At 38.4% G+C, this 26442-nt stretch overlaps 1 protein-coding gene across 1 annotated transcript; it reads left to right on the plus strand.

Moving 5' to 3' along the window:
* Window positions 1-1913: 1913 nt before the first annotated feature.
* Window positions 1914-15681, plus strand: LOC129250679 (involucrin-like). The gene is made up of 3 exons (XM_054890285.1): window positions 1914-1922; window positions 2006-2234; window positions 15497-15681. The coding sequence occupies exons 1-3, from the start codon at window positions 1914-1916 to the stop codon at window positions 15679-15681; spliced, it is 423 nt and encodes a 140-aa protein (XP_054746260.1).
* Window positions 15682-26442: the final 10761 nt, after the last annotated feature.

Below are 26442 nucleotides of genomic sequence, written 5' to 3' on the forward strand. Positions count from 1 at the left end.
CGACTGGCAGGAACTGCCTAAAGCCTAAAGACCGACCATTGTGGTAATATTCCACTCCTGCACGAGGTGCCCCTGCTTTCGACCGAAAATGGCGGATCTAGAGAGGCAAACTCGAAAAAACCCGTAATCACAGGTGTTATTCGTAACGTGCCTAAGTGATGAATGGCACTACGTCAGTGTGTCTTTTAACGGGTGTGTCTTTTAACGATACCGGGCGCCCTCTGGTTGTAATTAGCCTTACCGCAACACCGGGGCACTGTTGCGGCTCGACCTCCATTCCCCTTTACTCGTGGGACTCACTTATGTCTGAAACTAACGAAAACAAAGAAAAGGCAACAATGCCTTCTACAAACCAGGTCAGCAGTGACCTTTCGGCAGCCACTGTCGAACAACAACAATTGCCGCAGGCAACAAAAGGCAGCGAATGCCCGACCTCTGCCATAGCGCAATTAGAGATGGAAGTAGACGAAATGGACCTTGGGCCCATCGGGAAAACTTCCGCTTTATCACCAGAGGAAGAGGAGAAACTCTTAACTTCTCCCTCAAAAAACACAAGTTCGGCTAAGAATGGAGCGGAAATGGAAGTGAAGCTGCGGCTCAGCGGTGCCGCCAGAAAGCGACTCAGGTACCACCTGGGTAAAGGTCACTCCATTGAAGAAGCGCGACAACTAGCACAGCAGCCAATGAACTTAAAGCGTCAGCGCTCCAGCAGCACCACCCCTAAGCAAAGATCTCCCAAAAGAGCTAACTTAGTGGAAAGGACAACTGACCCATCAGAAGCCGAAAGGGCAAAGGCAGCAGTGCCTAACCTGGAGGTGAAAGAAGGGACGGCTAAAATGTCCTACAAAGATGCTGCATGTAGCACCAAGCTGGGTATCATACCACCTGATTATCCGGCAACGATATGGCCTACGGATAAACTAAAGGCCATTCAACACGCTATCCTGGATAGCATAAAGAAAAAGCAGACTGGTGGTGCCAAGCCAATCTTTAACAGCTGCACCTTCCGCGCAGGATACATAGTTGTCTCATGTGGCAACGATGAAACTACCGACTGGTTAAAGGCAGCAATGCCTAAACTTGAACCATGGAAAGATGCGCAAATTAAGATCGTTTTAGAAAAGGACATACCAAGGCCTTTGATCTTCACATGCCACTTTCCAGAACTGGACAGCACATCCACAGAGGACATCCTCAACCTCCTGGATGGGCAAAACTCTGGCCTGAACGTTCAGGAATGGCGGGTACTACGTAGAGTACAAAAGGGTAAGGTGACGGAGCTAACCATCGCAATAGACCCCATCTCCGCCATTGTGATCAAAAAACATCACTACGGGTTGAACTATGGGTTTAGCACAGTTCAACTTAGAACTAAGGCCAAAACCCCGGAGAAGGATGCTGAACCAGAAGCGCCCAAGCCTCCCGCATTGCAGCGGACCGAGGAACAACCCTGCACTTCGGCATCGGCGATCGCAGCAACCGCAGTGAGCGTAACGCAAACTGATGAGCAACCATGTTGCTCTAAAGATGCGCCACACGCCACCAAGCCTGCACCAATGTCAAGTACTCAAAGGGTAGAGGAAGGCATAAGAATGCGACCCCCGCTTCGTGCCGACAAGAAAAATAATGGTCCAAAGAGGACCAAAAAAGGCGAGCGTCACTCTGCTGAGGAAGCGGCCTTGCTGGGTAGCAACAGAGGCAAGAAAAAGGCAGCCAGTGCCAAAAAACAGAGGCGATAATGCCACACGCTATCCTAAGCAACAATAGAAGGCAACTCGGATGCCTTCAATTAAACCTCCACCATGCAAAGGCTGCCTCGGCTGAACTAGCAAGGAGGTTTAACAAACAAAACTTGGATATAGCTCTAACCCAAGAACCGTGGGTACGTGACAGAGTCATTGAGGGACTCCAAGATGTTAATGGTAAGTTAATCTATGCCAACAATGATCGCCCTAGAGCGGCAATCTTAATTAGCAATCATTTAACTTTCATTCCCATTTCGCAGTTCACTACCACCGATCTCGTTGCGATCTGGAGCAAGGTGCCAACAGACAAAGGCGAGCACGAGGTAATCATTGCCTCTGCATACCTTCCAGGAGATGAGGAAACTGCTCCAACAAGGGAACTTGTAGCCCTAGTCAACTACTGCAAGGAGAACCACCTACGCTGGATAATAGGATGCGATGCGAATGCCCATCATACGATATGGGGCAGCACAAACATCAATGCGAGAGGTGAGTGCCTTCTTGAATTCTTACTTAGATATAATGTATCAATAGTAAACCGGGGCAATGAACCAACATTTAGGAATGCAATAAGGGAGGAAGTACTTGATCTTACCCTATGTAGTCCAAATGTACTATCAGAAGTCTCAAATTGGCATGTGTCCGGGGAAGCATCAATGTCGGACCACAGTCTTATCAGGTTTGACTTAGGTGCTACCTTACCGCACATAACAATTTACAGAAATCCAAGGAATATAAATTGGAATGTCTTTCACTTTAACTTAGAACAAAGTGATAACTACTCTAAGCATCACCTGGTGCTTAAATCTGAGCTTGAGATGGAGGCAAATGAACTCCACTCAAACATTACGTCTGCATTTCATGAGAGCTGTCAGGAAAAAGTGAAAAAACCACGAAGGGATGTCCCCTGGTGGAATAGTACGCTTTCAAGACTACGCCATGAAACCAGAGTATTATGGAATAGAGCTAAACAAACAGGGGACTGGGACTCCTACTCAAGAGCTCTAACCAACTTCAACAAAGAATTGAGGAAATCTAAGAGAGCTTCCTGGAGGGATCACTGTGATAAGATTTCAAATCTTCCTAATGCTATCCGCCTCCAGAAAGCCTTATCAAAGGATCACTCAAACGGCATATGTACCCTGAAAAAGCCAGATGGTAGCTACACTAAAAACCCAGAAGAAACTAGCCAACTTCTACTGGACACCCATTTCCCGGGATGCCATGCTTTACATGAGTCCACAATGTTGGTAGAACCTACCACTTATGCTGACAGGGAGGACCTAAAGCTGGCAAATAAGCTATTCCATGAAAATCGGGTACAATGGGCTATATCTACATTTAGCCCATACAAATCTCCTGGACCTGATGGGATATTCCCTTGCCTTCTGCAAAAGGGAAGCCAATACATTGTCCCTACTTTGTCCAGACTATATAAAGCAAGCCTATTGCTAGGTTATATTCCTACGAAATGGGCTGAGGTAAAGGTCGTATTCATTCCAAAGGTAGGGAAAAAACCCGAACAATTGCCTAAGTCATACAGACCGATTAGCCTTAGCTCATTTTTCCTAAAAACAATGGAAAAAATATTGGATCAGCACATACGGGAGAATAACTTGGTTAATTTCCCACTGCACCAACTTCAATTTGCCTACCAACAAGGTAAATCTACTGAGACTGCAATACACAGTCTGGTAACCATTATTGAAAAAGCTATTGAGTCAAAACAAATCGCACTTTGCGCTTTTATTGACATAACAGGAGCTTTCGATAATACGTCCTATGAGGCAATCAACAATGCCCTATCTCAAAAGGACGTACCTAAACCCATCAGACGATGGACTATATCGATGCTGAAATCCAGAACGATCAGTACAGAATTAGGAGGAAGAATAAAGTCTATCAAGGCCACAAGAGGTTGCCCGCAAGGGGGAGTACTCTCTCCTCTTCTGTGGACACTAGTAATAGATGAACTTCTCCACAAACTGAACAACCTAGGATTCCACACCCAGGGCTATGCTGATGACCTGGTAGTATATATAGTGGGCTGGCATGAAGAGACCATCTCTAACCGCATGCAACAAGCCCTCAACATAATAAACAAATGGTGCACTGACAAAGGGCTCTCTATCAACCCATCTAAAACTGCGCTAGTGCCGTTCACCAGGAAAAGGAATATCAACATCAAATGTCCTGTCCTGAATGAATCGACTCTACAACTCTCCACAGAGGCGAACTACCTTGGTATCAATCTTGACAAAGCGCTTACCTGGAACTCGCATCTTGAGAAAGTTACTGTAAAAGCCACAAGGGCATTCTATGCCTGCACAAGGCTTTTTGGTAAAACATGGGGGCTCAGCCCCAGAATGACCTACTGGACATTCACCACAGTTGTTAAGCCTATAGTCACTTATGCTTCCATAGCATGGTGGCCCAAAGTTAAGCAACGAAAGGCGGCAAGCGATCTTAACAAATTGTACCGCCTCATCTGCATCGGTATAACAGGAGCAATGAAAACATGCCCAACTGACGCTTTGGGCGTGCTCCTAGGTATACCACCGCTTCCCATCTTAATTGAAAAAGAAGCAAGATTGAGTGCCTTAAGACTAAAAGGCAACGCCGATCTTAAAAGTGGAGATATGAGAGGACATCAAAAGATCTTAGAAGACTTTCGACACACTCCTATACTACACAGGGTGGATACAATATCTCCCAAACCCATTCTCTACAGAAACTTCCGAATTATTATTAATGAACGAACAACTTGGAGAACTAATTCTATCAATTTCAAGCCTGGATCTCAATTATGGTTCACTGATGGATCCAAGCTTGAAGATGGTAGAGCAGGGGCAGGAATCAATGGGCCTAAATTTAAAAAATCGATTCCGATGGGACTCTACCCAACAATATTCCAGGTAGAAATACATGCCATTGAAATATGTGTGAGAGAATGCCTTCGCAGGAAAATGAGAGGCACTCACATCTACATACTCTCAGATAGTCAAGCGGCTCTAAAAGCCCTTCTATCAACAACTATCACCTCTAAATTGGTAAATGATTGTCTAAACCTTCTCAACATGTTAGGAAACCTCAACACAGTAACTCTAGTCTGGATTCCGGGACATGAAGGGCATGAGGGGAATGAAATGGCTGATGACCTCGCAAAACAAGGAGCAGATATGCAACTTACTGGTCCTGAGCCTTTCTGTGGACTCACGAAAAGCCACATTAATGAATTCCTCAGGAAATGGGAAGAAAGGAAATTTGCTGCACACTGGCTAAATTGTGCCGGTCAGCGTCAAGCCAAACAATTTCTTAGTCCCAACAAAGGAATATCAGACAAGCTACTCAAACAGAGTAGATCTGCGTCTTTTAACAGGATACCTCACAGGTCACTGCAGCCTGAGGTATCATTTAAATAACATTGGTCTATCAGAGACCAATGTCTGCCGCTTTTGCGAAATGGATATAGAAAGCTCAGAACATGTGCTTTGTGAATGTCCTGCGCTGGGCAGACAAAGACTTCACCACCTTGGTGGTATCGTAGTATCTCCATGTAATCTTTGGAACAATAAACCCACAATAGTGCTAAAATTTATAAAAAGCCTTAAACTCTAGGGTTACAAAAATAGGTCTTGCACAATAGATCAACTCTGGTCGCAGTGCGTAATGGCCTTCTAATAATAATAATAAATACCATGGCTAATGGACATTTTCAAAGCGTGTCTAAATCTAGGTTATATTCCAAACAGCTGGAAACTTGTTAGGGTCGTCTTCATACCAAAGGCAGGCAGAAGAGGACATGAATCAGCGAAGGACTTTAGGCCGATCAGTTTGTCGTCCTTCCTTGTTAAAACTTTGGAACGGCTTTTAGATATGCACATTAGAAGTTCGCTGGAGAGCTTTAGTATATCAACTGCACAACATGCTTACCTCAAAGGCAAATCGACGGAGACAGCGCTTCACGAGGTAATCCGAACAATAGAGGGGTCTCTAGTAAACAAACAGTATACGATGGCAGCTTTTCTTGACATAGAGGGCGCATTTAATAACGTTAGCACGAATGCTATCCAACGGGCGTTAATAGACTTAGGGGTGGAAAATTGTATCACCAATTGGATCATCTCTATGCTAGAAACCAGGATCATTAGAGCTAATATGGGTAACATCAACATAACTAAGAGAGTCCACAGGGGTACTCCACAGGGGGGAGTACTATCTCCACTTCTTTGGTTATGTGTGATTAGCAAAATGCTAATAAAACTTAATAGAGGAGGGGTAAAAGCGGTGGCGTACGCTGATGATGTGGTGCTAATGGCGTCAGGACTGTGTCCTAATACGATCAGTGGGATCATTCAAAGGGCATTAGGCGAGCTTAATTCTTGGGCAACAGGCTGTGGCTTAAGTTTAAACCCGCGTAAAACAGAACTCATGCTCTTTACCACCAGATACAAGGTACCAAGCTTTACCCTACCAAATATTAATGGACAAACCCTCTCACTTTCACCCAGTGCAAAGTACTTAGGGGTAATTTTGGACTCCAAACTTAGCTGGAAATTAAACGTCGAAGAACGGGTAAGGAAAACTGCTCATATGAAATTGCTCTATATGCCTGTAAACGTATGCTTGGAAGAAGATGGGGTCTTCAACCTAAGCATACATTATGGTTGTACAAGGCGGTTATACGACCAATTTTATCGTATGGTTCGGTAGTTTGGTGGAAAGCTCTAGGGAGAGATTACAACATCAAATTACTCGGCAGAATACAAAGATCAGCCTGTGCAATAACGGTCGGCGCAATCAGATCATGTCCTAGGGAGGCTCTGAACGCACTGACACACGTTATTCCAATAGACCTACATATTAAGAAGACGGCAACCATGAGTGCATTTAGGTTAAACGAAGCGGGCCGCTGGAAAGAAAACACTTATGGTCATGCCAGTCTACTATTGCGGCAAACTCAGTTAACCTCGGTGAGGACTGACTACATCGTCCCGAAGGTAACATTCAATAGGAATTTTGCCACTCTCTTTCCATCTAAGGAAGAGTGGAATAAGGGATTCTCATTAAACAACTTCGACCCTACAGTCTATACAGATGGTTCTAAAATGGATTGTGGTGTTGGAGCTGGTATATATTCTCATAGACTTAAAATTGAAAAATCTGTGCGCCTCCCCAATACCTGCAGTGTCTTCCAGGCGGAAGTACTGGCAATTGGGGAAGCTTGTAGGCTACTAATCACAGACTTCTCTTTTAAGAGCAATATCGCTATTCTCTCGGATAGCCAAGCTGCAATCCAGGCACTGGATTCAGCGACTACAACCTCAATGGTGGTGGAACAAAGTAGGAATAGCCTTTCCACCTTGAGCGAAAAACATAATGTTACCTTAATCTGGGTCCCAGGACATCGGAATATTGAAGGTAACGAAAAAGCAGATGAACTGGCAAGAGGGGGATCTGCCATGAATAACGCTCTTGCAGAACCGGTATTCACACCATTAGGTGCAGTCAAGAGTACAATTTCCCTAAAATACCTCCGAATGGCGGAGTGTAGATGGAGGGGCCAGACGAAATGCAAAATCAGCAGAACGTTATGGCCCACCTACAACCTTAAACAATCATCAATATTGTTAAACATGAAACGACGGGATGCCTGGAGACTAACGGCAGTCATAACTGGCTTTTGGTCTGTCGGAGAACAGGCAGCCAAAATGGGCATCCCTCACAACACATACTGTCACAGTTGCAAACAACCGGAGAAAAAGGAAACAATCTTCCATTTCCTCTGTGAATGCCCTGCCCTATGGAAGGACAGAATGTTAACCCTGGGCAAACCGCTGTTCGAGGAGCTCGAACAACTGTCTGGCTTAGATGTCAACAACCTAATAAGGTTCCTGAACCGCACAGACTGGGTATAGTCATGCCGTAAATAACAAGTTGGTAACGAGGATGTGGCAACAAAATGGTGCGGAAGCGCTAGTTGGATTCAGGATGAATCACCACTCTAACCAACCAAACCAACCAACTTTAAAGATGTTTTGCTTGAGGAACGGGCATATGTATAATTGGCGCTTACACTCCTTTGAGTGTTTGGCCGAGCTCCTCCTCACATCTTTGTTGTGTGTCTTAATGTTGTTCTACAAATGGAGGGACCTATAGTTTTAAGCCGACTCCGAGCGGCAAATGGTTTTTTTGTGAGGATCTTTTTCATGGCAGAAATACACTCGGAGGTTTGCCACTGACTGCCGAGGGACAACTGCTATTAGAGACAATTTTTTCTATCATTTGGTGTTTCATGCAGGGAGATTCGAACCTAATTACTCCGAATGCTAGTTACGCACCAACCCATTCTGCTACGGCGACCACCGTAGTTATCATACTAAATATAATATTAAATAACTTGCACATATAATTTATTACAAATTGCATATTAATAATTAATTAATTGCAATTAATGAATAATATTCAAATCAGCGTATGAATATAATACCAACAATCGAAAACCTTGTTGGGTATACCATTGAATATAAACTAGATAATAGGCATACTGAGCATTACAGAGTTAGTTCATTAATGCAAAATATTGTCCATTATTATCCGTTACTTGCGCCCATTTATCAGAAAATTTGAGATAATCCATGATGTCAGTAAATTTAAAATTAAAAAGAAAACGAACTCGGCGAGCAGCCAACTAAATTAGATGTCTGATAAGTGCGACCGGGTGGGGTAGCACCTTAAATATGACACGCTACACGCTTTTCTAAGACGTTTGCTATGTAAATGAATCCATAAATATAAATGTTTGATTTTATCTAATATATATCCGCCTCTTCTATCCGAAGTTCAAATCAACTTCATTTGAGTAAAAAAAAAATTACAGTAAATTGAAATACATATTTAGTTAGTAGTAAACAACAACAAATAAGACTATCTGCGCTACTGGGTGAGTTTGCTCACGGGTTATTTATTTTATCTTGATAGTTCGTAAGGTATGTCAGTGCTTACCAGTGTGGTGCGGCTTCTTAATGCAACGCATTACACTGTGGAACAAATTCAGGTTAGCAAAAGTTAGGTCCATTCTGAGAGTGGCGGGTGAAAATAGAGGCGAAATTAGAAGACCCGTATCGCGGCGTTTGTTTATGTTAGTTCGAATTTTTTTTTAATCGGCCTTCGAAGTTTGCAGTCAAATGCCGATTTTCAGTATATTGTTTATATGGTTTTTTGGCTATAACTCGTCGACTAATTGATATTTTTTCAATCTGTAAAAGCCAAATTATTGCTAGAGACCTGTGCAATAATTACAATTTTTGAAAAAATTGATTTCGAAAATTTTTATGGTACTTATGAGGCAAAATGTTGGAAAAATTATTTTTTTTTCATGTTTTTTGAAAATATTTTCAACAAAACTAAGTCTTTTTTACATTTTGTGTGGTCTATAATATGCTTCTCAGTTTCTTAAATAAATGTAATTTGAAAAGAAAATTACGGGATTAAATACTTTGGCAGCTACTTTGACGAAAGTCACAAAATGTTCGAAAAATTAACGTTTTCCTTATTATTTCTTAATATCTGGCAAGCAACTCATTTTTTTCGCTTTTTTTCTTATCTAAAATATATATCATGGAAAAAAATATAGTATCAGTCGAAAATTTGTGCGATATACACACATTCATTACATAAAACTAATGTAAAAAAACCCAAAATTCCTAGTAAACACATAGTAATTAAAAATTCCCGAAACCATTAAATAAATATCGATTTCGGTAGAAGTAGTTAAAAAGGGATGTTTCAAGAATTAGGAACATTCCAAAAACAATTAAAGAAAAGGAAATGCTAAGTATGGATTAAAAAAGGGATTTTCCGAGAAGAATGCATGTTCCAAAAATAATTAAGGAAAAGGAAATTCCCAGAATACAATTAAGAAAGGGAATTTCCAGGAACAATCAATAGCTATTAAAATAATATTTGTAAACATTTGTGTTGCATGCGAACTAATTTTAAAAATAAAGATTCAGTTAAGACTCGAAACTCAGCCGAAGCTGATGTCTTTTAATTTTCGCTCGGTCGTGATAAAATTTGCTATTCATTCTTTTGGAACCTATTTCATTTATTGAGTGATTTAAGTTAAGTGTATCAGTTTCATAAAATTAACAAAAAAAAACATTCTATAATATATATTGTATTAAAAATGTCGGAACCAACATGTAAAATGAACCATTTTTGTAATATTTGTGGACGTTTCATAGTAAGCGATGAAAAATGCGGCAATGTGACTGATTCTTTTTTGGAAATCTATAGACAATATTTCTCGCAAGAGTTTATCAATGACGTAAACTATGCCCCTAAAAAAGTTTGCTTTAATTGCTATTCAATTCTTATGCAATGGAAAAGTGAAAAGAAGAAGGCTATGCCTTTTGGTGTACCAATGATTTGGTCAGATAATAGCCCACATCAAGAAGAAAATTGCTATGGATGTACCAACTACAATAACTCAGAATTCGTTCCAGTACCAACATACCGAAGTACTGATCTTCAAACAGGTATCAGTACTACAACCACCCCTGCCACACCCATGGATTTCTCCTCAGAATTCAACCCTGGTGAAGGTACATCAAATAAAACATCAAAGGACCCAATCCTAATAACACAAAACCAATTGGATGGAATTGTTGCAAATTTGTGTTTGACTCAGAAAAAATCAGAACGACTGGCGTCATTTTTGAAAGGAAATAATTTGCTGACGAAAGGTACAAAAGTAACAGCATATCGAAAACGCCAAAAAGAGTTACAAAAGTTCTTCAATGTCAATGATGCAAAAAATTTCGCTTATTGCAACGATATTGAAAAGTTAATGGAGGCGATAGGGTTAACCTATAAAAAAGATGATTGGCGTCTCTTTATCGATAGTTCACTAATCAGCTTAAAAGTTGTGCTTTTGCACAAGACAAATAGAATGCCTTCTGTTCCGATTGCGTATAGCACTGACACTAGTGAAACTTTCGATAAATTGAAAGACATTCTGGAAGTAGTCGAATATAACGAACACCAATGGCGCATTTGCTGCGACCTCAAAGTAGTTTCCTTGATTACAGGCTTAACAGCATCTGGCCGTCCAAAATATCCGTGTTTTTTGTGCGATTGGGATTCACGATACGAAGAAGGTATTAAAGGAAGAAACCAGTACAAACAACATAACTGGAGTAGTCGAATTGGGCGAAAATGGCCTAATGACAATAGGCTACACGAAAGTCTTGTTCCTGAAATGAAAATTTTGTTGCCGTTGCTCCACATTAAACTTGGCATTGCTAAAAATTTTTTGAAATGTATCGCAAAAAGACCAGCAGTATTCAACCGCTTGAAAGATATTTTCCCAAGACTAAGTAAGGCCAAAATTCAGGAAGGGGTTGTTAATGGTCCCGACATACGGAAACTAATGAGTCGTCAAGATTTTGAGCAAGTTCTGACAGACCGAGAATTAAATGGATGGCTCGCATTGAAAGCAGTCATCAAAGGACTTTTGGGTAAAGAACGTGAAGAAAACTACAGGCAATCTGTTGCAAACATGTTGGCAGCTTTCGCTGAAATTGGGGTTAATATGTCATACAAAATTCATCTCTTGCATCAGCATCTTGAAAAACTCGCTCAACAGTTGCCAACTGAATCTGATGAGCAAGGCGAACGTCATCACCAAACTGCGCTTCCATTTGAAATAAGGTAACTATAGAGTGTGCATATTTTGAATTCCTAGATTTTTCTAATATCTTGGTCAGAGTGCACAATTTAAACATGTTAACGATTGAAAACTATTTTCGTTTCAGGTACAGAGGAAAGAAATCTCCAGATGCGATACTCGCTGAAATTTGTTGGTGGTATAAAAACACCTTTGAAGAAGAGGAAGACGAGGAAACAGAGGAAGAAGGGGAAGACACAGATGAAAATCCAGAATATCTGTTGGACGAAATAATCGATCTCTCTGATGATGATGACGATGACCAAGACATTAGAGAGAGCAGTGATGTTGATCCACAGCCGCCTGCTAAACGGCAGCTGGCCAAATTATTAATTTAATTTATTTTATTTTTCTACTTAAAACTTTTCATTATTAACATTTCAAAATTATATTTTTTTCCATATTTTTATATTTTCTTTTTCTATGTTTCTTCAAAACCAACACTGAACAAAATTGGTAAATAAAAAATGAGAAATAAATTAATATTAAGCTCAAAAAACGCAAGTTTTGTATTATGACTGTATGCCTAAAGCGCAAATTGTCGACTAAGACAATTTTTTTTCAAATTACATTTATTTAAGAAACTGAGAAGCATATTATAGACCACACAAAATGTAAAAAAGACTTAGTTTTGTTGAAAATATTTTCAAAAAACATGAAAAAAAAATAATTTTTCCAACATTTTGCCTCATAAGTACCATAAAAATTTTCGAAATCAATTTTTTCAAAAATTGTAATTATTGCACAGGTCTCTAGCAATAATTTGGCTTTTACAGATTGAAAAAATATCAATTAGTCGACGAGTTATAGCCAAAAAACCATATAAACAATATACTGAAAATCGGCATTTGACTGCAAACTTCGAAGGCCGATTAAAAAAAAATTCGAACTAACATAAACAAACGCCGCGATACGGGTCTTCTAATTTCGCCTCTATTTTCACCCGCCACTCTCAGAATGGACCTAACTTTTGCTAACCTGAATTTGTTCCACAGTGTTATACAAGTTAATAATTAAAATATTAACCTTCATAAAGTTCAATACCCCTGGTCGCAATCCAATTGCTGACACAAGTTTTTCATTTTAATAAATTCCAATACTTCTTGTCGCAATTCAATTGCTGACACAACAATTGCTGACACAGTTCCGCTCGCTCCAAATTTAATTATTTTATTAACCCAAAATGCTGACGACTTAAAATAAGCTCACGTTGCATTCAACGTGATGATTGCTGCTTGATAGGTTAATATAAAGCAGATAGTAAATAACAATGTAATAATTAGTATTAATAATAAAGTCCGATCAATAAGACGTAGTCTTTCGGCAAATAATAATTTATTAATAAAAGATATTTATTTATTTATTTATTTATTTATTTAATTGATTAATAGTCTAAAAATACAATATTTCTTACAGACTATGAAAACAGATTAATGCTGAATAAATTAATCAAAGTAAAATTAAACTTATAATTAATTAGTTTCAATAGTAATGAGTGAAAGGAAAAGAATACATTTTTTATAATTTACAGAAGAAGATTAGATTAATACTAAGAATTTAATTCAACAATTCATTTAGAACCAGTTTGAAGTGATTCTTTGTGGAACAGAAATCCAGGCCAGTATGATTTGAAAGCGAATTAAAATCACCCAGAGTTCTAGAAATCGGAGCATTGGAAGCATAATTAGCTCTTTCCATCCCTAACCAGAAAAGATCATGATTCCGTAAACTTCGCTGAGGAATATTAAAATTGATTTTCTCGAGTAGCGATGGGGAGTCAATAACCCCATTTATCAAATCGAAGAGGAAAGTAATGGAGAGAATAGTCCTTCTAATATCTAGTGATTTTAGATTTATAAGCAAGCACCGACTTTTATAGGATGGAATTGGATCAGTGAAATTTAAAGAACGCAATGCATATCGCACAAAAGCTTTCTGGACACGTTCAAGCCTACTAATATGACAAGCATAATATGGTCTCCAAATAAAGACGGCATATTCCAACTTGGAACGCACCAGAGACGTATACAACAACTTTAGAGTATATGGATCAACAAAGTCTGAACTAAAACGTCGAATAAACGCAAGTACGGAATAAGACTTTGAAATAGTGTGATTTAAATGTTTTTGAAAAGAGAATTTTGAATCAAATACCACACCAAGATCAGTTATTTCACTTCGATGAGATAAGCTAGAACCACAAATGTGGTAGGAAGTGGGTATAAGAGAACAAGATTTAGAATAAGAAATATAAAAACACTTGCTTATATTTAAATCTAACTTATTTCTTTTACACCAAGAATCAACGTTATCTAGATCAGATTGAAGGTTTAAAGAGTCCACTGTACTTGCAATCCTCGAGTATATCTTTAAATCATCGGCATACAAGAGAAAATTTGCGTTATTAAAACAACTAGAAATGTCATTAATAAAAAGTATAAAAAGTAGGGGACCCAGTATACTTCCCTGAGGTACACCAGAGGACGCAATAAAAGAAATAGATGACACACCATCAACATTAACAACACATTTCCGAGAGGAGAGATAGGATTTAATCCATTTTAAAAGAGTGGAATGGAATCCTATAGCACTCAATTTGGAAATTAAAACTCTGTGATTAACCTTATCAAATGCTTTTGAAAAGTCTGTGTAAACAGCATCAACTTGAGTTTTTTTTTTAAACGATGATATACAATATTCAGAGAACACAGCAAGATTTTAAAACAAAAATTGGTAGTCACATTCTCAAAATAAAAATCATTAAACTCATAGAATTCTATATGAAGGACAAGTGGTACATGATGCAGACCAGGAGTAGACAGAGGGTCTACACATTCTAATAAAGAAAAATTTATGTTGTCATTAATGAAAATGAGATCGAGAATTCGTGAAAGACTATTTGAGAAATTATTTATCTGAACCAGTCCAAAACTTAAAAAATTATCAATCAAATAAATTTCAGATATACTACTAACATTGTTTGGACATAATGCAGTACTATCATCTAAACTAGACCATTCAATATTACTCAGATTGAAGTCCCCAAGAACACAAAAGTTGCCGTTATTTGAAGTTAGAGCTAAAACATTATCCACATGTGCTTTATACAGTGAAACAATACTTGACGGAGGAATATATGACGCACAAATCAATATATTTGAAACACCATACACAGAGACACACAGCTGATCCAGGAGTGTATCATTGTTTTTCAGAGATACTAGTGATGAGCTATACTTCCGTTGAACAGCTATTAAAACCCCTCCACCTCTGCAGAGACCAGTTTTCTCGACATCACGGTCTTTACGATAGACATGGTATAAATTTGGATCAAAAAACTCGTTATCGAAAAAGTTCTCATTTAACCATGTCTCGATGAGAACAAAAATATCATAGTCCATGTGCGAACTAAACGCTAAAAGTTGATTAGATTTAGTTCTCAATCCAGAAACATTTTGAAAGTACAGTTTTAAATTTTTTTGGCCATTATTGAGAGCACAATTTTTTATTGCAGATGCGTTGGTGAATCGTTTTTTTGAAAAAAATGAAAAGGTCGGATTTTTACACTCTCTGGCCATATGTCCGATATAGTGGACATAGTCCACTCTTTTTAAATAATAAAATAAAGACATAGAGGACATAGTCCTCTCTTTTAAAAAAAATAAAATTAACAAATATTTTATTAATTGGCGCCCGAGCAGCCTGGTATAAAAAATATACCACGGAACCTAAGCGTACAGGTGTCCGTTCGCAGGCACCCGTTCGTTTAAGTGTATTGCAAATGAATCCTTAGTAGTGACAAACAAAACGGAAAAAATTCATGCAGTCGGAACGGTTTTAAACTAAGTAAATTTAGTGATAATAAAAAATAAAAAAAAATCATCATAAACTTTTAAATAAAACGCGTTATTTGGTGTGAAGAATAGAACTATTCAATATAAACGCAGTGCGTTCTAATCTAACTAAACAATTGAAAAATCAACTTTAAGAAAAAAACAACAATACCAACAACAACACCTAGGACAACAACACCAAGAACAACAACACCAAGGACAACAAAAACAACACCAAGAATTACATCAAGAACAACAACACCAAGAACTACACCAAGGACAACAACAACAACACCAAGAACTACATCAAGAACTACACCAAGAACAACAACACCAAGAACCAGCAGCAGCACAATGTCATCGACAGTTCTAATTATTGTGTAAGTTAAAATATATTAATTTTTAATTTTTAAGAAATATTATAAGGAAAAATAATCTTACCTTAGTTAAAAATAAATAAAAATATAGTAAAAAGAAAGAAAAACAATTTTTTCCCAACAAAGAAATTTTTTAAAATACTATGGCTAATCCTAACAACATAATAAGACCACCTATCCTTAATAATCCTAGCCCCGACCCAACACCAAACCCATCAGTACGGCCACAAAGTTTTCAAATAAATGCCGAATTAGAAAATAGGATAGCTTCCATTTGTGCGCAACAGTGTAGGAGTATTGTGCAGTCTATAATAAACCCCAACGCGGACATAAATTACGGAAATGACCAAACCATAGACGAAAGATATAGGGAAAACTTAAACGACTTAGACAAAATTCCAGACATAGTAAGAAGTTTGAGAGAATTTTCTGGAAACCCATCCGAATTTAACTCCTGGAAAAAAAGTGTCGATAGGGTATTACAAATCCACAACTCAATGAGGGGAACTCCAAAATTCTATGGAATCCTAAGCGTAATTAGAAATAAAATAGTAGGGAATGCAGATATTGCATTAGAATCGTACAATACACCTCTGGACTGGAATAGTATAGTAAGATGTTTGACCCTACATTACGCCGATAAACGGGACTTAGGTACACTGGAGTACCAAATGAAGTCACTTATCCAAGGAAGAAATAGTATTCAAATTTTTTATCAACAAGTCTACTCGCATCTATCCTTGATCCTAAACAAAATTGGTTGCATGGAAATGGAAATTATAACAGACCATTTTACCCGGAATTAACGTTCCAACACCCTACCAAATATAGTACCCCTATGAACAGTATGCAACAAAATACATTTAAAAATCAACCGCTTTTCCCTTACCATAACCCCCAACCTGCGTTCCAACCGCATCACCAAATGCGACAACAATTCCAGTTTCAACCAACAAGACCGACAGCACCTAAACCCCAACGATCTGAACCAATGGAGGTTGATCAGTCGATACAAACAAGAAATATTAACTACCAAAACAGGCCCCGTCAAATGATGCATCTGCAAGGCAAAAGACCTGCATCAATGAATCACGTCCCACCACCATTTAAACAACAACGAAATTTTCACGTACAAACTAAACAGCAAAATTTTGACAATTTAATAGAATCTGAAGAATTTCAACCCGAAAATTACGAGGACAACTACTACCAGCAACTGCAAAACGAAGGTATTGAAAACTACCTTGAATCCTTAGATCAACAGGATCAACAATATTGAATACCTACCCAAGATCTGACTGATATTCATTTTTTAGGCTGACGTATTCTTCGCTGCCATATTTCGAATGTAAGGCGAAGAATGGTCAAATTTTAAAAATTTTAATAGACACAGGGTCTAATAAAAATTATATTCAATCATCTCTCGTTAACAATCCTAAACAAAATGAAAAATCTTTTTTTGCCAACTCAGTTTCTGGCGACATTAAAATCACGCATCATACATTCGCGAATCTGTTTAATTTATCCAATCATCCTATTAAATTTTATATTTTACCTTCTCTAAAATCATTTCATGGTATTTTAGGCCATGACAGCTTACAGGAACTAAATGCTATAATTCATATTAAGGAAAAATACATGTTAATAAATAAAAAAATCAAAATTAAAATTCACCAACAAATTTCCCAATCCGTAAACAAAATGGAATTTAGAACTAGTCATATGGACGAAGTTCAAAAATCTCAATTAGAAAAAATTATAAATAACCATCCCAATTTATTCAAAGACCCTAATAAAAAACTTACATTTACTTCTCGAATCAAAGGAGAAATTCGAACCACGTCTGACTCACCGATATATTGCAAATCATATCCTTATCCCATGGCACTTAAAGACGAAGTTGGAAAACAAATAAATGAACTTTTAAGCGATGGTATAATCAGGCCTTCTAGATCACCTTATAATGCACCCGTCTGGATTGACCCGAAAAAAATGGATGCATCCGGTGAAAAAAAATTCAGAATGGTCATCGATTACAGAAAGCTGAACACTGTCACCGTAGCCGATAGATACCCTATCCCGGAAATTAATGAAGTTCTCGCAAATTTAGGGAAAAATAAGTACTTTTCAGTGGTAGACCTTAAAAGTGGTTTTCACCAAATTCCTCTAAAAGAATGCGACATAGAAAAAACCGCATTCTCAGTCAATAACGGAAAATTTGAATTCGTCCGACTTCCATTCGGATTAAAAAACTCGCCATCAATTTTCCAACGTACTTTGGATGATGTTTTAAGGCATCACATAGGTAAAATATGTTATGTCTACATAGATGACATAATTATATTTTCCAAATCCGAAAGAGAACACTTCGAAAATCTATATAAAATATTCGAAACATTAGAATCCGCAAACTTCAAAATACAACTAGACAAGTGTGAATTTTTAAAAACAGAAATTGAATTTCTAGGTTTTATTGTAGGAACTGAAGGAATAAAAGCTAACAAACAAAAAGTAGAAGCAATAGCCCAACTACAACCCCCAAAAACTCTAAAAGATTTGAGAAGCTTTCTAGGCATGTCAGGTTATTATAGGCGTTTCATACAAGATTACGCGAAACTTGCTAAACCCCTGACATCCCTTTTAAGAGGGGAGGAAGGAGGCATCTCAAAAAATGCCTCCAAGAATACAAAAATATCTTTAGACCAAAACGCTCTAGATGCATTTCAAAAATTAAAAAATTCGTTAGTCTCAAGTGACATAATTCTCTCTCATCCCGACTTTGAAAAATGTTTCGAGTTAACGACAGATGCTTCCGACTACGCAATAGGCGCAGTTTTATCTCAAAATAAAAAACCAATAACATTCCTTTCCCGAACACTGAGTAAAACCGAAGAAAATTATGCCACAAATGAAAAGGAAATGTTGGCTATAATTTGGGCATTAAATTCACTGAGAAATTATCTGTACGGATCCCGAAAGGTAATCATATTCACAGACCATCAACCTTTAACATATGCTCTTAGTAGTAAAAACACTAACAGCAAAATGAAGAGATGGAAAGCCATCTTAGAAGAATACGATTATGAACTCAGATATCAACCCGGTAAAACAAACGTGGTAGCAGATGCACTATCTAGGCCACCACAGATAAACTCAATGACAGCGACCCAACTTAGCGACGAAAGCTCATCAGACAATAAAATACCAGCAGTGGAATGTCCTATAAACGCCTTCAAAAACCAAATTCATATTTTAATAGACAAGCATGATAACTACAAATTTGAAATTCCCTTTCCAACTTATCACAGGCATATAATAAAAAAACCGCAATATACCAGAAATATATTAATTTCAATTCTAAAAAAATACCTTAATCCTAGCGTAATTAATGGACTACTTACTACCGAGCCAATCATGGGAATAATTCAAGAATTTTATTCTGAATATTTCATAAATTACAAAATTAGATTCACACAGTCACAGGTCAAAGAAATAACTAAGGATGTAGAACAAGAAGAGGTCTTAATCAAGGAACACAGAAGAGCCCACAGAGATGCTAAGGAAAATAGAGAGCAAATAAAAAAAAAATTTTATTTCCCAAAAATGACGGAAAAGTCCAATAGAATTGTTAAAAATTGTCAAATTTGCAGAGAACAAAAATACGATCGTCGTCCTAATAAACCACAATTCCAACCCACACCAATTCCACAAAATCCTGGAGAAATCGTCCACATTGATATTTACTCCACCGAAGGAAACCTCGTGCTAACAGCAATAGACAAATTTTCGAAATACGCTTTAGTCAAAATTCTAAAGTCTAGGGCAATAGAAGATATTAAAGAACCATTAAAAGAAATCGTTTTAGCTTTTGGCATCCCTAAGTCCATAGTCATAGATAATGAAAAGTCCCTAAATTCCGTATCAATAAATTTTCTTCTTAAAGATCAATTTGGCATCGAAATCTACACTACACCACCATACTCTAGCTCTGTTAATGGTCAAATAGAAAGATTTCACTCAACCCTTTCAGAGATTATGAGATGCTTAAAACCAGACAAACTTCACACTACTTTTCACGATTTACTTACCAGAGCAATACACGAGTATAACAGGTCGATTCACTCCATCATCGGCAAAAAACCGATAGATATATTTTTTAACAGGAATTCAAGTAATGATCCAAAAAAAGCAATTTTAGACAAACAAGAAATCATCAATCGTTTAACAGAAAAACAGAAACAGGACTTAAACTACCATAATCAAAATAGGCACGAAATAAAAATGTATTTACCAGGAGAAGAAATTTTTGTCAAAGTTAATAAGAGACTAGGATCAAAACTAACTCCTAGGTATAAAAAGGAAATAGTCAAAGAAGATAGGAACTCAACTGTTTTGACAATGACAGGCAGAATTGTCTATAAAAATAATATTAAAAGAAAATAAATTACCTTTACAGATTATGTTTAACCTTTGTAAAAACTGAAGTTCAAATTTTGGATTACACTTCTTCGTATGTCGTGACAATTAATAGAGGTACAGCGAAAATCCAGCAAGGAACTTTTACTATTTTACATTCAATAGATCTGGCACAGTACGCAATATCCATATCCAATACCCACAAATTTATCCAACAAAATATCCCAAATCACCATAACCTGCATCCCATCCTTATCCACGAATTAAGCCTTACCGAAAATATTTTAGAAAATATAACACCTAGTATAAAAAATAAGAGAGCAATAAATGCCATAGGTACTATTTGGAAATATGTCGCAGGATCTCCAGATCACGACGACTTTGAAATAATAGCTAGTAATATAAATGATCTAAACAAAAATAATAATAAACAAGTTTACGTAAATGAAGCTTTTAATAAAAGATTAAAAAATTTAACAGATATTGTAAATCAAATTTCTAATGTAATAAGAAAAGATGTAATATTAGAAAACGAAATAGTTATAAATCTACAAAATAGAGTAAGACTAGTTAAGGAAGAGTTAGTAAATATTCAAAATGGAATCGAATGGGCGAAGCTTGGAATCGTCAACCCATTAATATTAGATAAAAAAGAAATTGAAATTGCTACAAGTAAAATTAAAGAAGAAAATATTGTTTTTGTGAGCCCCGAAGAGGCACTCCAATTTGCCAAAGTATCTGTCTTATACAGTACTAATAAAAAAAATATTTTATTCGGTTAAGATTCCCTTAACAAAAAAGGAAACCTATGAAAACCTAATTTTAAGACCAGTAAAAAGAAAAAACTCTGTATTCAATTTAGAATTTAAGCAGATTTTAAAAAATGACAACACTATTTATGGTATAATAAATGATTGTGAAAAATATAATAAAATAATAATTTGCAAACAGAACCAAATAACGAATATTTCAAATACTAAATGTATTCCTAATATAATAAATAGTAAAAATTCTACATGTGTAACGAGCAACAATCATCATATCCCATTAATCGAAGAGATCGAGTCAGGAGTTATCCTAGTAAATGATTGCAACATGGCTATTTATGTCGATAAAACGCAGAGAAATATATCTGGAACACTTCTTATTAAATTTCATAATAGCACTATTAAAATTAACAATAGGACTTTTAGTAATATAGAAGCCTCACCTTTACAAATCATCCCCGCATTAATGCAGCCCACTCCTTTTGAAAGCGACCATATTAATTTCCTATCACTTGAAGCTCTTAATGAATTACAGATTAATAATACGGAAGTAATTTCAACTATTCGGAAACATTTGAAAATTGGAGGATGGTCAATCTCTGTTATTCTCAGTCTAATTATTATTTCCATAGCATGCTTACGATTTGTCTTTAAAAATACAAAAAAAATAATTGTGTGGGAACCTCAAATTCCACACTCTAATAACGAGCCTCATGTGACAATGAGTGTGCAACATTGGGCTGAATCCCATAAACCAATAACATTAGAAGCTCCTATCAAACCACCAAGATTGAACAATATTCCGTTTTTTTAATGATTGCGGACAATCAATTTAAGAAGGGAGGAGTTAATAATTAAAATATTAACCTTCATAAAGTTCAATACCCCTGGTCGCAGTCCAATTGCTGACACAAGTTTTTCATTTTAATAAATTCCAATACTTCTTGTCGCAATTCAATTGCTGACACAACAATTGCTGACACAGTTCCGCTCGCTCCAAATTTAATTATTTTATTAACCCAAAATGCTGACGACTTAAAATAAGCTCACGTTGCATTCAACGTGATGATTGCTGCTTGATAGGTTAATATAAAGCAGATAGTAAATAACAATGTAATAATTAGTATTAATAATAAAGTCCGATCAATAAGACGTAGTCTTTCGGCAAATAATAATTTATTAATAAAAGATATAGTGGACATAGTCCACTCTTTTTAAATAATAAAATAAAGACATAGAGGACATAGTCCTCTCTTTTAAAAAAAATAAAATTAACAAATATTTTATTAATTTACATGCACTAATGCATCCAGTGGACGCTATCAATTTACCATTTCGAAAGTTCTTTGAGCTCCCCTATCAGGTTGGGTTATTACAATTTTCCCGCGGTAACAGATGCCTATTGTAAGAGGCGACCATTGAGTAAGAATATTAAAAGCATAGACTCACAATCTTGAACAAAAATTATTTTGGATGGGGGTGCCAGTACTGGCACTTCATTTCCACTCAAATATGTTGTGTGTCTTTTTTATGAGGTAAGAAGTATGAAATGAAAAGGATAGGCAAACTATCTTGTCGAGTTATTGAGACGTGCAATGATGGTTTTGCTCATATACTCGTACAGAGCAAAAATAAAGAGCAAAACTCATTATTTCATAAAACGAGAGTACCACATCTTCCCTCGCGTATCTAAATCGTCTATGTTTTCGAAGGAGACAAAAATATTTGGTGAACCATGAATTTTTGTTATGGCGAATGCCCGGAGCTCCGTATTTGTTTCAGCTCCATGATTGTTTCAACTGCCGTGTGTCAAGCGCGTGCAGAAGCTTACAATATACATATATAAACAAAAACCTCCGGTAGCTTACAAAAAGCTTGCGTCTTCGACATTTTGTCAATAGTACAAATTTCGAAGTCATTCCTTTTTGTTCTATCATAGTAGAAAAATATTTAATTAATATATACCTTTACTTATGCGATTCTCCAACAAATAAAAAATGGTCAAAATAACTAAAATAGCCATGAAGTTGTTATTATGATATTTTCCTGTGCACCCGGCATGGCATTTGTTTAAGCGATCAAAAAATCAAAAATTTTTCCTACTTCACAAGAGTTAGACGCACGGCATGTTTTAGTGGGAATAGGATTACAGATTTGACATGGGGTGGTAGTACTGACACCGGCCGAACAAAATAATTTTTGTTCCAGATTGTGACTTTATGTTATTATCATACTTGCTCAATTCTAAGAAAAACACAATGCAAAGGTTGCATTTTATGTATTAAGCCATTTGCTTAACAAGTTTCTTTAGGTTCATTAAGGAATTTAAAGGCTCCACAATGCACGCATTGCTACGTTTTTATCTAAATAAAATGTCTTACAATAATTCCTCTGACTTCGATCACTGGATTACTAAATAGATTTCACAAATTAATGGCAATACAACTTGCTTGCTTCATTGAATAATCTTATTGCTTTTCTTTTCGTTTACACGTGCAAGAGCCCTGGGTCTTTAGGGGCCGTCTCTGTGGCTTAAGTGCGCTGAAATAGGCCACGTTATTATATGACAGGAGTTCCAGTAGACCTAGGACCGCTCTTATAGTATCATCCCATCTCACTGTGACGGGGCTTGAGCCAAGACCTGGTAGCGGCTGAGGTGTGTTACAGAGGTAGACGCGGATGGTCGAAGTTTGTGATTGTATCTGCTTATTTTCCTTACGATGCTCTGGAAGGGCCACCACCGGGAAGGCCACTAGTCTCGTAAGGTTCTGTGAGCGGCGCAGTCTGGGCTTCATCCTATGTTGCGATGCTAATGCCCAGCATACAATCTGGGGCAGCAGCAAGTGTAATGGACGGGGCTCTCGGCTATTCGAGTTTATCGCGTCCTCTTGCCTAGACATACATAACAAGGGCTCACAGCCAACGTTTGTAACAGCTAGGAGGCAGGAGGGGATTGATCTAACCCTATCAAACTCAAAACTTGGGTGGTCAATCAAGAACTGGAGAGTCCTTGCCGAAGACTCGTGCTCGGACCACAGGTACATTGAGTTTCAGTGTGGCGAGGAGGCACAAATGAAAAACAGACTGGCAGAAGTTTAGGGAGACGTTGCGGGACCTTGACGCTGCGCAGCCAAGACTTCGAAAAGAACAGATCATTGGGGCGGCTGTTAGGAAACTCAACGTTGCCCTAACCAAATGTTTTGAGTCAGCCTGTCCAATTCGACCTCTCCCTAACCGGACTCCCGTTTCTTGGTGAAATCAAGAGCTCCAGATGTTGAGGCGTGAGTCGAGAAAACTTCTAAACCGGGCCCTCAAGACTAACCTTACAGAGGACTGGGAGCGATACCGTGATGTTCAGAAGAACTACAAGAGGCTTATTCGAGAATCGAAAAGAGCCTCATTTAGGGAATTCTGCAGCAGTATTGAAACTCTGAGTGACACGGGACCCAACTGCAAAGTCGGGGTCACTTAGGAAATTTGATGGCTCCTTCACGGAGCGGCAAAGTGAGACACTCAGCTTGCTGATGGAGTCTCACTTTTCTGGTAATCAGATAAGCATTAGCCGGCAACAGCCCTTATTGATAGAGGCAGTTGTCAGAGCTGTTACACCTTTCCGGTATGACTGGTTCGTTGCCAGATCTGTGGTGAATGAGGCCGCCATTCGATTTGCCATCAAATATTTTGGCGGCTACAAGTCACCCGGACCAGATGGCATATATCCTGCCATGCTGAAGGAAGGTGCAGAGTTCGTGACAGCAGCCCTGAAGAAAATCTTCTCGGTATGCCTGGCACTGGCATTCATCCCAAAGGTGGGAAAAGACGACTACACCAGCCCTAAAAGCTTTAGACCCATCAGCATGATCTCTTTCATGCTGAAAAGTCTCGAACGAATGGTGGAACTGCGCATACGTCAGAAGTCACTGAAGGCTCACCCTCTGTCTCTATTTCAGCATGCCTATCAGAGTGGAAAATCCTGCGAGTCGGCACTGCAAAACCTTGTTGCTAGGGTAGAGCTGGCCATCGACAGGAGGGATTACGCTATGGGCATCTTTTTAGACATAGAGGGGGCGTTTGATAATGCCACTTTCGACAGTATGTGTAACTCTGCTAGTAGGCACGGCGTAGACCGGGTGCAAGTAAATTGGATTCGTTCGATGCTGGCCCAAAAAATTGCTTCGGTGAGGGCAGAGTAAGATCTGCTGGTGTCATCTGGGGTTAATAGAGGCTGCCCCCAAAGCGGTGTGCTGTCCCATTGCTCTGGTGCATGATAATCGATCCTCTACTCACCACCTTAAACGATTCGGGAGTCTACGCACAAGCATATGCGGACGATGTTGCTTGTTTGGTAACAGGTCCTTCGCTTATGAACATCTGCAGGAAAGTGGAGAAAACTCTGGATCGCATTGACACTTGGTGCTGTGCGAATGGGCTATTGGCCAAATCCCGCCAAGACCGGTATTGTCCTCTTTACCAGAAGGAGGAAGCTTGATGGACTCTTTCTGCCAAAGCTAAAAGGAGTCACAATCCAGCTATCCAAGGAAATTAAATATCTTGGAGTAATCCTCGATAGTAAGCTCCTATGGCAATCACACGTTGAAACAAAGGCATCCAAAGCACTGACAGCTTTCTGGCAGTGCAAAGGTGTCTTTGGGAAAACGTGGGGTCTCTCTCCTAGCAAGGTCCTGTGGATCTACACGGCTATGATAAGACCCATTATCACCTATGCATCAGTGGTCCGGATGAGTAGACTCTCTCTAGTGGGAGTCAGGAGGACCTTATCGAGACTACAACGCACTGTGGCTATCTGTTGCACCGGAGCTTTTCCGACTCTTTCAGGCCCGGCATTAGATACTCTGATTGGTTTACCACCACTTGATGCTTTCATCTTAAGAGAGGCCTAAAAGGCCATCTGCAGACTGAAACACATTGGGAACTGGTACGGCCCTTGTCCGGCATTGGAATACAGAAAATGCATGGACATCGATCCAACGATTCTCCCCATGCCCCTTGACTCGATGCCATCAAGAGTCGTACTTGAAAAGAGATACAGTGTAGTGCTACCAGAGGCTCAGTTGTGGGAAGACTCAGAAAATGAGCCCGGCAAACACTGTTTTCGCATTTTTACGGATAGCTCCAGGACCGAGCATGGCTCCGGCTCTGGGGTCTACGTGGAATACAGTGGGACAAAACTGTACTTTGCTCTTGGAATGCATGCATCTGTGTTTCAAGCGGAGGTGTATGCAGTTCAAGAAGCGATGAACTTTGTTGTGGAAAAACGATGGAGAGGCAGATCTATATGTGTCTGCAGCGACAGCCAAGCTGCGTTTATGGCCTTAGACAGCCCCGCAACCACATCAGGGGTAGCCCAGTCCTGTAAATCCAGGCTGAACTATGTCGGTAGACATAATAGCCTAATGCCAACATGGGTCCCGGGACACGTGGGTATCGCGGGTAACGAGACCTCTGACTCCTTAGCTAAGATGCCACTCCCCTCTGCGGCCATCACAGCCACGGTTAGCAAATGGGTAACTACCACCCACAAGCGAGCTTGGCAGACTGAGAGAGGCTGCAGAT

The sequence above is a fragment of the Anastrepha obliqua genome, chromosome 6, assembly GCF_027943255.1.
Source record: "Anastrepha obliqua isolate idAnaObli1 chromosome 6, idAnaObli1_1.0, whole genome shotgun sequence".
Taxonomy (NCBI): Eukaryota; Metazoa; Arthropoda; class Insecta; order Diptera; family Tephritidae; genus Anastrepha; species Anastrepha obliqua.